This window comes from Lissotriton vulgaris, chromosome 7 (assembly GCF_964263255.1).
Source record: "Lissotriton vulgaris chromosome 7, aLisVul1.2, whole genome shotgun sequence".
Taxonomy (NCBI): domain Eukaryota; kingdom Metazoa; phylum Chordata; class Amphibia; order Caudata; family Salamandridae; genus Lissotriton; species Lissotriton vulgaris.
The window spans coordinates 789,721,722-789,736,268 of NC_141695.1; the positions used below are offsets into that span (position 1 = coordinate 789,721,722).

The 14,547-nt window shown below is 49.0% G+C and overlaps 1 protein-coding gene across 1 annotated transcript in view; it reads right to left on the reverse strand.

Moving 5' to 3' along the window:
• Nucleotides 1-1,275: 1,275 nt before the first annotated feature.
• The window catches only part of RNF213 (ring finger protein 213), a 2,876,335-nt gene continuing 2,863,063 nt past the window's right edge, over nt 1,276-14,547 (reverse strand). The window contains exon 66 of the mRNA XM_086931045.1: nt 1,276-3,985. Coding sequence (XP_086787171.1) covers nt 3,835-3,985 — 151 coding nt within the window. The 3' untranslated portion in view covers nt 1,276-3,834. The remainder of the gene's footprint in view (nt 3,986-14,547) is intronic.

The window sequence follows — 14,547 nt, forward strand, 5'->3', positions numbered from 1 at the left end:
GTACATGGATTTTGTATTATGTTCCACAGAGTGAAGTTTATACATTAAGATTAGGTTGGGGGTCCTACCATTGCCTGTTTTTAATAGCACCTGATCCGAGACTGACCCTGAAAGCAGGACATGTCCATTGTGCAAATCTGCAGATTAAACTGAGGAACATGATCTTATTTTGCATCCCACACAAGAAAGTGAAACTAAATGGATTAAGCCACTCTGCTCACAAATGGAGATTAGGGAAATGCCATCATATTTGAGAATACGTTAGTCTCACAACAGCATTTGTGTTGCATTTGCAAATTCCAAATACCTTTAGTCACATTTGTACATAAAGTCTAGAGAACTAAAAAGACGACTGTAGGAGGTTAAGTATTCTAATGCACTTTAATAATTGATTTTTATGTCTTTCTACCTGAATTGTAGCTTGTAATTTTAAGTTTTATAATTTTGTGATTTTATGTCGTGTCCATTGGTGTTTTGTATCAGAACTGACAAAGTAAAGTAGGAGTATCCTCAAGTTGGGTAACAATAAATATCTATTATCTGCAAAAAACACCAAAAGATCTCCTTGGGGGTGGCGGACAAATGTGCACTTTACAATTACACCTGTTAAGCCATGTTACACCCTGCATGTTCAGGGGTTCAGTTCTGTGACATGCTTTTCCATCCACTAAGAACAGACTATCTTCTGAAGTGTCTTCAAAGACTGCTTTTTATCGCCCTCTTGAATAATGCTCATCAGAATGCAGCAGTTATCTTGATCTTTTCCTTCAGTCTCTTCCCTAATGAGATGCACGGAACCTGCTTAGTGCGACATGTAGTGCTATAAATTAAAGAAAAAAACTCCCTCAATTACTTTTTAACGCTTGTGTACATGACACCTTGAAAAGAACTGTGATACATTTGTCAGTGGCAGAGCTCCACTTACTGACTACCCGCCAACTTTATTGAAACCAATTTCATCCAGCCAATAATCAAATTGGTTTCAATAAAGTTGGATACAGAGGATTGAATCCTGAGTAAATGATGAATCTCTTGATAATGTGGTGATAAGAAAACACACATGTTTTCCAGTGAAGTGCGAGCGGTAGTCAGTAAGCGGATCTCCGCCGCTGACAAATTTATCACAGTTGATCGCCATAGTGCAATATCAGACACTGCACTGTTCACCAGTACGCACACAGAAATATATACCAAGGAGTATAGCTATACTATTGATTGTAACGGAGTGCACATAAGTAATATTGTACACCTTGAAAAGAACCACATACAAGAATCTTTGGCAGCATAATGGATTTATTGAAGGACCACATTTTTTAAGATATTTGCTGTTTAACAAGCATAATAAAAAATAAACCTCGACAAAATATACAAACAAGTGTAAATTCTTTCGTAACTTCTGCTTTAAAGAACAGAATTAGGTATCAAAAAGAGTACTATTCTTCATTATTATTATAATTCTATATATTTTTTTACAGAAACACAGTTTATGTACGTTCTTATCTTAACTTTCGGCTAGCGTGCATTAAGGCATTGTCATTTGGAGAGTGCCTCCTGGTCTCTAATTGAGGAAAAGTCATCCGAGAGAGAGCAGCCGGAACTCTACAACATTAAACCATCATATTAAAGTTTGTTGCCCACGAACCATCCTTTAGGACCAATTAGGTTTCACATGGCTTTTATATCACGATTTAAAAAGAAAACATTTGGATCCAGTAAAAAAGAATTAGGCACATCAAATTTAAACATGTATTAATCACAGACGCAAATGCATAATGGGATGTATGGATCGATTGCATAATAATCTGGTAAAATATATAAAACTATGTACTTCTAAGTATTGAAACTAACTACAAAATTATGTGGGTGGAGTTTTTTGTGCTTAATTGTACTATCTACCCATGGGTCATGCAGATCAGTTTCCAATCAGGAGACAATCATGCTTTAGAAGTAAATAATCAAACATATGTAATTAAATGATGGTCTGTGAATGGCACGGGAATATTGTCAGCAGGAGCGCTGACCCAGCTGTACGCTACCTTTTCAAATTGCAGAGTTCATGCATGGGAAAAATGCCTGCACGTGTTATTCTATTACACAGCCATTCTAACGACTCTAAATAGCAATACAAAAAAAATATGAAGACATCTGTGGCGAAAAATGATTGTATCGGAAATCGTTGAGAATGGCTAAGGTGTGGAGTGCTGAAGTCTTTCGGCAAAGCTAAAAATGTTCATAGCTCCCCCTCCCCTTCACTCAAAACCCAAAGTGTTCATCAGCCGAGAAGCCAAAAATCAAGTTAGGCTAAACCTGGCGACTAGAACACGGAATGCAGGGATTTAGGACACCAATCCCCTGGAAGTGTTGATGCGGCTGCCAGAGGCTAGTTCAGCTGCTTCTATCATTAGGAATGTTAAGAAAATGTGGTTACTATGCTTTTATGCTTCAGGAGAGCAAAGTGCTGTATTATATGTAAAAAAAAATAGGATTTCACATTAAGTGTGGTTGCAATGTATGGAAACATTTGAGATAAAATCACGAGTTTGACTACAAGCAGGCAAGTCGGTCCCCTCAGATAAGGGTGTTCATTAATATCTCTAGGTCATTACTACAGACTGATGAGATCCAGAAATTGACTGAACTGTAAGTGTATCTGGAAATGTACCCACGAGTGAATATCTTTGAAAGAACAGCAAGGCTGGATCACAGTCAGACACTGTTAAGGATAAGTATGCATTGGAGTGCAAGAGGAAGAGATGGTTAAATAATCCGGAATTCACAAATAAGGTCTAAAAATAATGCTTGCTTTTGTTCGGACACTATCACGATAATTAGACCTTACTGGTTGGGTCTGTGCTTAGAGTATAATTTACATAACGGATTAGCGATGCTAAACAAAGCCTGCTTCCTCAATTGGTACATTGCCAGACACCAGCACAGGTTCAGACGCGCTACTGTAGTACACTTCCAAGCAATGAAAATGAAGGTGTGCAGAGGTCACTGTAAACATGTTATAAACTAAAGACATCACTGATAGGAGAAAACCGTGAAATCTTATTTCTATAAAAAAAAACAGGCACAAACGGTCCTCAGGGCTGTGCTCGCAGTCTAGTTACACAGGAGCCCATGCCTGCTGCAAGTGCTTTTCCAGGGTGTATCACGTTCGTTCTGCATAGGCTTCTAGAGTGAAAAAGAAAGTAGCACGGGCACTTATTTCCGTATCAGTGCAAAAATGGAGGAGGTAGAGTTCCACTGAGGTGCATAGAAAAAGCCATCTCTGGGAGGACGGCGAAGCCATTCGCCTTCCACGAAATGAAAGTGCCTGTAAGAAAAAGAGAACATTGTGCTCTGCCATTCCCGCCACTCCAATGCCGTGGAACAAGTGCAATGGGCTGAGGGAAACAACAGCTGGATTCCTCAGTTTAGTCAAACTTTTGCTAGGCATCGAGAGCGTTGTGAGTGACGCCACCGGCTCTGGAATAGTTACGGATATTAGGACTGTATGAACCCGGACATGCCATTAGGAGACTTGAAATTTACACACCCGGTACGCATAAATGGTCGGTATTTTTAAAAATAAAAACACAGCTTTTATGTCCGTGCATAGAGTCAATCTGTCGCAGAGCACAATTGCGACTTGAAACAACATCGTATCTTTATGTTTTGTTTACACCTGAGCTTGTTTGTAGGAACGTGCCTTTTGTCTTGTGTGACGGCAGACCGTGAATGTCGCAGATGGTTAAGAGCAGCATGGCGCCCATCAGCTTGGACGTGAGAACATCGCACAGTCCCAGAGTCCGTGCTTGAAGAGCTCAGAAGGAGCGAATCGAAGATACTTTATCTAAGACGATCGCGCTTCAGGCTCGCCGCTGCCTTCCAGGCCTCCACGCACTTTGACAGGGCGATCTCTTCGGGGAACAGCTCCTCCAGCTCGTGGTAGGCCTCCTCTCTCTTCCTCTCGATGTAGGCGACGAGTGTGTCCCTCAGGCTAAAACAGAAAAACACAAAACTGGTCATTGGGTGTAGGGTGACCAACTGGCATTGGTGCAAATTCAGGACGGTGAGTGTAAAAATTCAGGACAAAGGGTCAAAATTCAGGACACAAATTCAGGACAGGAGGTCAAAATTCAGGACAAAACTTCAGGACAATAGGTACGTTTTACAGACACATCGGAGGTCGCGCAATAGTATATAAGTAAGCCCAGCCATTTCCAAACATATTCAACCGTTTGCAAACCTATTCATCATGTATCCTTCCATCTATCATTTCGCTCATCCATCCCTTCATCCATCCCCTCATCCATCCTTTCACTCATCCTCCATTATCAATCCATCCATCCTTTCACCCTATCCATCTGTACACTTATCCATCCACTCTTCATCCCATTCATCCATTCAGCCATTTACCCTTTCACCAATCCAGCCATCCTTTCACTTACCTATCCTTCCACCCATCCACTATTTTAGTCATCCATCCATCGACCCTTTCACTTAGCCATCCTTCCTTCCATCCATCCACCCACCCACCCACCCATCCCTCAATCTACACATCCACTCATGAATCCATCCATTGACCCTATCACTCATCCATCTATCATTTCACCCCTTCACACATCTATTCATCCTTTTGTCCATCTACCCTCCCTTTCACTCACTCATCCATCCTTACATCCACCCTTTCACTCATACGTCCATTCATTCACCCTTGCACTTATCAATCCATCCATCATTTCACTCACCAACCTACCCACCCATCATCCACCCAACCATCCACCCACCCACCCACCCATCCTTTCACCCACCCACCATCCAATCCACTGATCCATCCTTTCACCCACCCACCCACTCATCCATCCATCCTTTCACCCACCCCACTCATCATCCATCCATCCTTTCACCCACCCACTCATCATCCAGCCTTTCACCCACCGACTCTCCATCCACCCATCCTTTCACCCACCCATCATCCATCCATCCTTCCCCTCATCATCCATCCATCCTTCCCCTCATCATCCATCCATCCTTTTCCCTCATCATCCATCCATCCATCCTTCTACCCACCCACTCATCATCCATCCAGCCTTCCCCTCATCATCCATCCATCTTTCCCCCTCATCATCCATCCATCCTTTCACCCACCCCCTCATCATCCATCCATCCACCCTTCCCCTCATCATCCATCCATCCATCCTTTCACCCCCCCCTTCCCCTCATCATCCATCCATCCACCCTTCCCCTCATCATCCATCCTTTCACCCACCCCCTCATCATCCATCCATCCTCTCATCATCCATCCATCCATCCATCCTTCCCCTCGTCATCCATCCTTCCCCTCATCATCCATCCATCCACCAACCCATCCATCCATCCTTCCCCTCTATCCATCCCCTCATCCATCCATCCATCCCCTCATCCATCCCCTCACCCATCCATCCATCCCCTCACCCATCCATCCTTCCTTCCTTCCCCTCATCCATCCATCCCCTCATCCATCCATCCATCCATCCATCCATCCTTCCCCTCATCCATCCATCCTCCCCCTCATCTTTCCTTCCTTTCATCCAGCATCCATCCTTCCCCTCACCCATCCATCCCATCCATTTATCTTTCCCCTCATTTATCCATCCATCCATCTCCTCATCCATCCATCCTTCCCCTCATCCATCCATCCTTCCCCTCATCTATCCTTCCTTTCATCCAGCATCCACCCTTCCCCTCACCCATCCATCCCATCCATTTATCCTTCCCATCCATCCATCCATCCTTCTCCTCATCCATCCATCCTTCCCCTCATCTATCCTTCCTTTCATCCATCCTTCCCCTCACCCATCCATCCTTATCCTCATCCATCATCCTTCTCCTCATCCATCATCCTTCCCCTCATCCATCTTTCCCCTCATCCATCAACTAGCTACCCTACCACCCATACATCCAGCTATTTACATTTTCTCTCCATCCTTCCCCTCACTCATCAATCCATCCATCCTCTCTCATTATCCATTTATTCAATCTTTCATTCATCCATTCACCCTTTCATTAATTCATCCAGCCATTCACCCATCCCTTCACTTACTTACTCGCCGACCTTTCCATATTAATTTTGAGCTGAGCCCTTTTGAGAAGAGGCCCATCAAGAACTTCACCCTCGCTACAGGGGCCGTTCCAGGACTGGGACAGAAGCCACTCAGGGCAGAGGCAGGATCCACCATAGGAGGGGGACAGGAGCCTTCACAGGCGGTGGGGGGCAGGAGTCATCACGGGGGGGGGGGTGGGCAGGAACCATCAGTGGCGGGGGGGCAGGAGTCACCACATGGGGGGACTGGAGCCATCACGGGGGGGGGGGGGCAGGAGCCATCATAGGAGGGGGAACAGGATCCACCAGGGTGGGAACAGGGGTGGGCATGCAGTATTCAAGTATCATCTTGGGCTCCTCGCCCCCTCCTGCACAAGACAACGAGAAGACAGGCTCTCTGTCCAAAATGCCACCCCCCACTGTGATGTACAGCACTTACAGGAGATACTCTAAGAGAACTGATTGTCCTCCATACTTTGTTAATGAGTGTGGGTGCGATTGTGCCATTTCTTTATTTTCTTACATTATAGACTGCATGTTTGAAGAACCGAGGTTTGCTTACAATTAAGTGACAGTAATTACGCTCTGTAAAGAGAACCACGTGCTGCCTCGGTGTAATCAGGGGTGTAATCTGGCCGGGTCTGGATGTTTGGGGCCCTGGGTAGAAATGGAATGTGTGAGCCCCCCTTTAAATAGCAGAGACATGATGCATTCAGGGCTGTTTGCATGTGAATAGATGTCGCTGCTCCTGAACCTGCAGCCCCTCCCTCTCAGTCACCTTCGAAGCACCTCTTAACATGTCATCAAGGGCTGGAGGTGTGAGGGTTGCCATCCCGCTGTGCCTCTCCAATGCTGCTGAGTATCAGAGGAGCTTTGGTGCAGCATCGGAGTGAAGAAGGGAGGTGGGTGCAAGCTGTGCCGGCTTTAGGGTGGGGCAACCGGTGCCTGGGGTTAAAATTACGGACAAATGGCGTCCGTTAAAGATTCCTTCACGGACAACGGACAGGCGGCCGAAATTACGGACTGTCCGTGAAATTTACGGACGGTTGGTCACCCTAATTGGGTGTCATATGAAGACCTTTAGCGACTAACAAGGAGTAGTGGGCCTCAATGACGTGCTACTGTTGCTATATGTGGGGTGACTTCGGTCTCTGTGAAGGGTGGAAGGGCTGCTGGGGATTCTCTGGCCTATGTGGAGGGTTTTTATAAGAGAGGTGGGTGGCGATTTACTGAGTGTTAAAGGGGTGCCAAAAATTAAAGAAGGTAAGAGAAAAGGCAAGCAAGGAGGAAAGAAGTAAAGATTGAGAAAGAAAATGCAAGGAAACACAAAGAAAGGAAAAGAGGAGGAAAGAAGGAAAGACATTAGGAAATGAGATGGGTAAAAAAGAGGATAACTTTATCCAGAACAATTTTAAATTGATGCAATCTCGTATGCTGTGAAATAGCAGTAATCAGAACACTCCAAAAGGAATTGCATTGGCAGAAGATGGGATCTGATGAAGATGGAATGTGCTTAAGAAGCATCCTCAATATTGCTAAACATGGGGAGCGCAAAATTCACCAACATATACCGAATGGTGTAACAATATGGACTGGGCTATGGTAGCCGAAAAGGCAGTACATGTAAATAGAGGATTCCCCAAGAAGTGGGAGCAGGTGTGGGGAGGGTGCAACAAGTACAGAGGGAATATTTGTACCTTGCCGCCTCCGGGATTATTGCCAGAGGAAAGTTGAACGATACATTGTCATGTAAAAGACTTAAGTATACAAAAAAGCAGAATATGTATAACAGGCGAAAGAGTTGTGGCACAAAACGTCAGGTTGACGTAATTAAGTACATGAATGCGTATAAAGTGATGCTTACATGTGATATGTTCAATAAAAATGGTAAAAAAAGAAGCATCCTGATATCACACCAGGCTCTGAACACAAAGGCAAAACTAAAGTTATTATATAGTAAAGACAAAAACACTGGCGTTGTAGGGAACTAGCTTGTGCGCGGATGTGCTCCTTGTGAGAAGCAAAATGTAGTCACTCAAAACGAAGTTAATCAGTGACTTGGGGCGCTAATGAAACTGTCCATAAAATGGCCAGCCCCTTGTGAGGTTCTGCCGGCTGGAGCCAGTAATCCAGCTTTTATTCTTTCTTTACGGGGCATCAGGGCGCACAACAACCAAAAATACACCCCCGACCAGTTCTTTAAATGGAAAAAAATAAGCAGGTAATCATTAAAATAAGTAAGAGGAGTGGCAAGTGGGTGGAGCTAGGGACGGGGCTAAGGGCAAGATATGATGGTATATATTGGCTTCTGTACCAGTTGCAGCACATATCAAAAACATGAAATGTGTTTATGTACCTGTGAGTACTGGTACATTTAAAGCACTGCCACTGTCCTTTTCCCTACGACCAGGCTCATCATGTCTATGCTGGTTCAGAGCCTTTACATCTACATTTCCTCCCCACTTCACCTGTCACCTCACTTTACATTCCTCCCTCCCTTGACCTTCTATGTTCCTCTCATCTTTCTCCCAACCAAATGCATGACCAGTTGTGATGGGAGCGAATTCCTGGAGTATTCCTTTTTTTTTTTATTTATGTCAGTAAGCAGCCATTTTGAATAAACATTCAGCTTCACTTTGTAAACAACACAAACCATTATTTAAACAGCGTATTGCAGCATAATTCAATATACAAAAGATTGTACGTTGGTCCATAAATTAAAATCCGATTTGACAGAGGAGACCAGAGATTCTGTCCAAATAGCTTTCTTATCTCCAGATAATATGTAGAAAGTAATCTAGATTGCCAATTATTAAAAACTGGTGGGTCTGGATCGAACCATTGAGCTGTTATACATAACCGAAAAATTGAGATACAAATAAATAAAAACCCTTCCTCTGCTTCCGTCCTACATCTAGCTTGATTTGCCTGCAGACCCAGGGTTACCATTTCTGCTGACAGTTGCAGACGAATCCCCAAACTATCATTTAGGAAATATTCAACATCAGTAATAAATTGGCTCAATTTAGGACAAAAATACATATTAACAGAGTCTGCAGCAATACATCCACAGCGATTACATTGATCACCTCTTTTGGATGTCCATTTTGCCAATTTCGCGGGGTGTAGTATAAATCAAATGTGGACATGAAATGTTGGCTTTTTAATGGGCCATTAAACAAAACTTTAGTTGATAATTCGATTGCTCTAGTCATATCTATTTTGACAATTTCAAGCTTTCTTTGCCATTTGTCCTCAAGACGCACAAATCATCGTCTAGCCTATTTAACAAAAGCTGATAAATTGAACTAATTTTGAATCTAGCTCTTATTGCTTCCAGTATATCGAGTCTATCCATCATTATTTGGTTCTGGATCCTTTTTGATCCAAAAAACTTCGTACTTTAAGATACTTAAAGAACAAGTTACTTACCTTCGGTAACGATATATCTGTAAGAAACATTAGTTAGTGTTAGATTCCTTACCTTAGAATATCCCCAGGCGTCAGTCTGGATCCGGAAACTTTTGCGTAGCAGTACCCCTGCGCGTCGGTAGGCGTCGTCTGCAGGCGTCCCCTGCGGCTCCGCGTCCGTCGTCGGGCGCCGTGATGACGTCGCTGGAGTATATAGACGCCGCCTCCGCGCGCTGACGTCAGTTCTTTGTACACAGCTTTTCCGCGCCAGAAAACGCAGAGCCATGAGAGAACCAACACTGGTGCCATTTGCAACTAGGGCCCTGAAAGGGATGTCCTTAACCCTAGGTATCAGTTCGCAGAACGGGGAGGATGGGTGGGTTCGGTAAGGAATCTAACACTAACTAATGTTTCTTACAGATATATCGTTACCGAAGGTAAGTAACTTGTTCATCTGAAAGAAACACGTTAGTGTTAGATTCCTTACCTTAGAATAGATACCCCAGCAATACCAACCCCGGTGGTGGGTCTGCGAACCAATACATTCCTACACCAGAAAGTCCTGGAGGACAGAACGGCCAAAGAAGCCATCCCTCCGGACTGGACTGTCCAGGCAGTAGTGCCTCGCAAAGGTGTGCAGCGAGGCCCACGTAGCCGCCTGGCAAATGTCCTGCAAGGGGACTCCCCGGCCCAAGGCAGTAGTAGCCGCCGTGGCCCGAGTGGAATGGGCCCTCAGCCCAACAGGAGGCTCCTTCCGAGCCAAAGAGTAGCACGCTTTGATGCACAGAACGACCCACCGAGAGATGGTTCGTTTACACACCGCCCGTCCCTTCTTCGCACCCACGTAGCCAACAAATAGTTGGTCATCCACCCGGAACTGGCGTGTGCGATCCATATAAAATGAAAGCGCACGTTTTGGGTCCAGACGATGGAGCCGCTCTTCATCCTTTGAAGGATGCGGAGGCGGGAAGAAGGAAGGGAGGGTGATGGACTGCCCGATGTGAAAAGCAGAAACTACTTTGGGCAGGAAAGAAGGTCTAGTCCTCAGAACCACCTTGTCAGGATGAATGGACAGGAAAGGAGGTTGGACAGAAAGAGCCTGGAGCTCACTCACTCTCCTGGCAGAGGTGATGGCAACCAGGAAGGCCGTCTTCAAAGTCAGGAGACGAAGAGGGCAAGAATGAAGGGACTCAAAGGGAGCACACATCAGAAAGGTAAGAACCAGGTTCAAGTCCCACTGAGGCATCACAAACAGAACAGGTGGATACATGTGTGTGATGCCCTTCAAGAATCTCGTTACAATCGGGGACTTGAACAAAGAAGGCTGATCAGGAAGCCTTAGAAAGGCTGAAAGGGCAGAAAGGTAGCCCTTGATAGTGCCCAGAGCAGAGCCCTGCTGGGCAAGAGAAAGAAGAAACAGAAGAACCTCTGAAAGAGGGGCAGAAAGAGGATCCACAGCCTTTGCTGTGCACCATGCCACAAATCTGTTCCACCGACAGGCGTATACCGACTTTGTGGAGGGACGCCTGGCTGCCAGAATTACATCACAGACTTCAGGAGGCAAGTCAAATGGCCTCAACTGCCGCCGCTCAATCTCCAAGCATGGAGGTGGAGACTGGACAGGTTCGGGTGGAGGACCGTCCCCTGCTGCTGCGACAGAAGGTCCTCCTGAAGGGGCACGCGGATCGGGGGACCGACTGACATGCTGAGTAGCTCGGGATACCAGTACCTTCGAGCCCAGTCCGGAGCCACAAGGATAACTTGGGCCCGGTCGCGCCTGATCTTCTTCAGCACTCTGGGCAGAAGTGGTATAGGCGGAAAGGCGTATAACAGACCGCAACTCCACTCGCGCCAAAAGGCGTCGCCGTGCGAGTGCCGTCTTGGAAACTCCAACGCGCAGAACTGATGACATTGCGCGTTCTCTTCTGTGGCGAATAGATCTAACCAAGGCCCTCCCCATTGCAGAAAGATGCCTTGCGCCACGTCCGAGTTCAGACGCCATTCGTGATCCATCGAGCACCGACGGCTGAGCTCGTCCGCCCTGGCGTTCAGAGAGCCTGCCAGGTGTTGAACCGTCAAGGTCACGCCCTGACGTTCCAGCCACTGCCAGAGGCGCAGAGCCTCCTGGCAAAGGGTCCACGACCCCACTCCGCCCTGTTTGTTGCAGTACCACATGGCGGTGGTGTTGTCGGTGAACACCTGCACTACACTCCCGTTGACAAAGGGGAGGAATGCCTTCAGTGCTAGACGAAACGCCCGCAGCTCCAACAGGTTGATATGGAGCCGGGACTCCGCCGGAGACCAGATGCCTCTGATCTCTGCCTCTCCCAAGTGGCCACCCCAGCCCTGGAGGGACGCGTCCGTCACGACAACGTGCTCCGGTTGGGGAAGGGAGAGGGATCTGCCTCTGACCCAATCGCGGTCCGTAAGCCACCACTGTAGTTGTCTCGCAGTGCCCTCCGAGATCAAGACGTGGTCGGACAAGTTGCCCTGATGCTGGGCCCACTGAAACTTCAGGTCCCACTGCAGAGCCCGCATCCGCCACCGGGCGTGATGCACCAGAAGGATGCAGGAAGCCATCAGTCCCAGCAGCCGCAGCGTCAACCTGACCGAAACTCGGGATAGCGGCTGAAAGATGGGAATCAAAGCCTGTATATCCCGGACCCGCCGTTCCGGAGGATAAACCCGAAACTGCGCCAAGTCCAGAACCGCTCCGATGAAAAGGAGCTTTTGAGAGGGACACAGGTGTGATTTCGGCACATTGATGGAGAACCCCAGGTCGTACAAGAGGTCTGCCATCATCTGAAGGTGGTGGACGACTGTCTGGGGAGAGCCCGCCTTCAACAACCAGTCGTCTAGGTAGGGGAAGACTGAAACCCCCAACCTGCGCAGATGGGCTGCGACCACCGCCATCACCTTTGTGAACATCCGTGGGGCGCTGGTAAGGCCGAAGGGAAGCACGATAAACTGAAAGTGCTCCTGGCCTACCGTGAACCGCAGGTAACGCCGGTGGGCCGGCAGGACGGGGATGTGAAAATAGGCATCCTGCAAGTCCAACGCTACCATCCAGTCTTGCGGGTCTAGAGCAGCCAAGACCTGAGCTAACGTCAACATCTTGAACTTCTCCTTCCGGAGGAAGCCGTTGACGTTCCTTAGATCCAAGATAGGACGTAGGCCCCCCTTGTCCTTCTTGGGTGCCAGAAAGTAGTGGGAATAGCAACCACGCCCTACTTCTGGCCCAGGAATGCGCTCGATGGCCCCCTAGGCCAAGAGGGCCGTAACTTCCTCCTGCAGAAGTGTCAAGTGGTCCCCCGACACACGGTGGTTCTGCGGTGGCATGGCTGGAGGAGTGGTCTCGAAGGGGAGGGAGTAGCCCCTTCGGACGAGTTGCAGCACCCACCTGTCCGACGTGATTGTGCGCCAGTGAGCGTGGTGATGGCGAACCCTGCCACCCACTGGCGTCACATGGGGCCGAAAGCACGGACTAGGAGGATTTGGAGGCAGATGCTGCGGGGGGAGGTGTGGTCTGACCCCGCCGTTGACCCCGACCGCCGCCACGGCGGTTTCCACGGCAGCCACCGCGTTGAAAGGATTGTTGCGGTGCGTGGCTGGCAGCACGTGTGGGGACGCCCCTTCCTTGGCCACGAAAGGAGCGAAACGAACCCGTTTGCTGGCGCTGGGTCGAAAGACCCAAGGACTTGGCCGTGACCCTGGAGTCCTTGAAGCGTTCCAGCGCGTGGTCCGCCTTGTCACCAAAGAGGCGACAGCCATCGAACGGCATGTCCATCAAGGCATTTTGGACATCGGCCAAAAAGTTGGCGGATCTCAGCCAGGCGTGGCGACGAATCGCCACCGTCGTTGACATAGCTCTGCCCAGCGAGTCGGTCGTATCAAGACCACACCGTATTGAATATTTAGCTGCGTCTCGGCCCTCAGCCACAGCCTTGCCGAGCTTCGCCCGCACCTCCATGGGGCATTCTGGCAGCACTTCCGCGACCGTGTCCCACACAGAGTGGGTGTAGCGGCCCAAGAGGCATGCGGTGTTGCAAGACCGCAGTCCCAGACTCAGGGACGAGAAGACCTTCTTGCCATATTGGTCATACCTCTTGGATTCCCGATCGGGCGGGGCCGACGGGAATGCGGACTGGGAGGTAGAGGCCTGGATCACCAGACTCTCGGGCGTGGGGTGGGCGGACAGGAATTTGGGGTCGTCCGGACAAGGACGGTGGCGCCTGGCCACGTTCCGATCAACAGGCGAACCTGAAGCGGGCCTGGACCACGTGCCCAACAGAACGTCTGACAAGGCTTCGTTAAACGGCAGCAGAGGCTCCTGTGGGCATGACTGCGGTTTGAAGACCTCAGTGAGGATGTTAGGCCTCACGGCCGCGACGGGGAGCTCAAGGTGTAAGGCCTTGGCAGCCCTCATCAGCACCACTGAGTATGCAGCTCCCTCCACCGACTCCACAGAAGGAGGAGAGACAAAACCAGGGTTAGGAGAATCGTCCAGACCACTGGCATCCCCCAAATCACCTGTCCAGTCCGGGTCATACTGGCACTCGCGTGACAGAGGGTCTTCAGACCCCTCCCAACCTTCCCCGTATTCTTCATCTTCTCCATACTCGGAGTCAACGATGTAGACCGGCTCCTCGGGGTTCACAGGCCCCATCGGCGTCGAACCCGGCGTCGATCGACGCCGGTCCGACTCCGCGTCCGGATTCGGGGAGGGCATGGGGACGGCGCCGCCCGGAGCCGGCACAGGAGAACCGGCGCCGCGCGGGGGCAACCCCGATGGAATCGGCGCCGAACCAGCCGGCAGGCCAGCCGGCGTCGACCCCGAAGGCCCTTGCGTCGCCGGGGTCGGAGCCGTCGGCGGCACCGGGCCCGGAGCACCCGATGGCGTCGAGCCAGGGACACCCGACCCGCCAGGGCCTCCGGACGGTAGCACTGGGCCCGAAGGCGCCGTAGGCCCCGTCGGAGAACTGAGCGCCCTCATGGCCATGAGGAACGCCTCAATCTCCTCAGGCGTCGCACCGTGCCCAGGGACCGGAGGGTATGGGGCAGGCCGC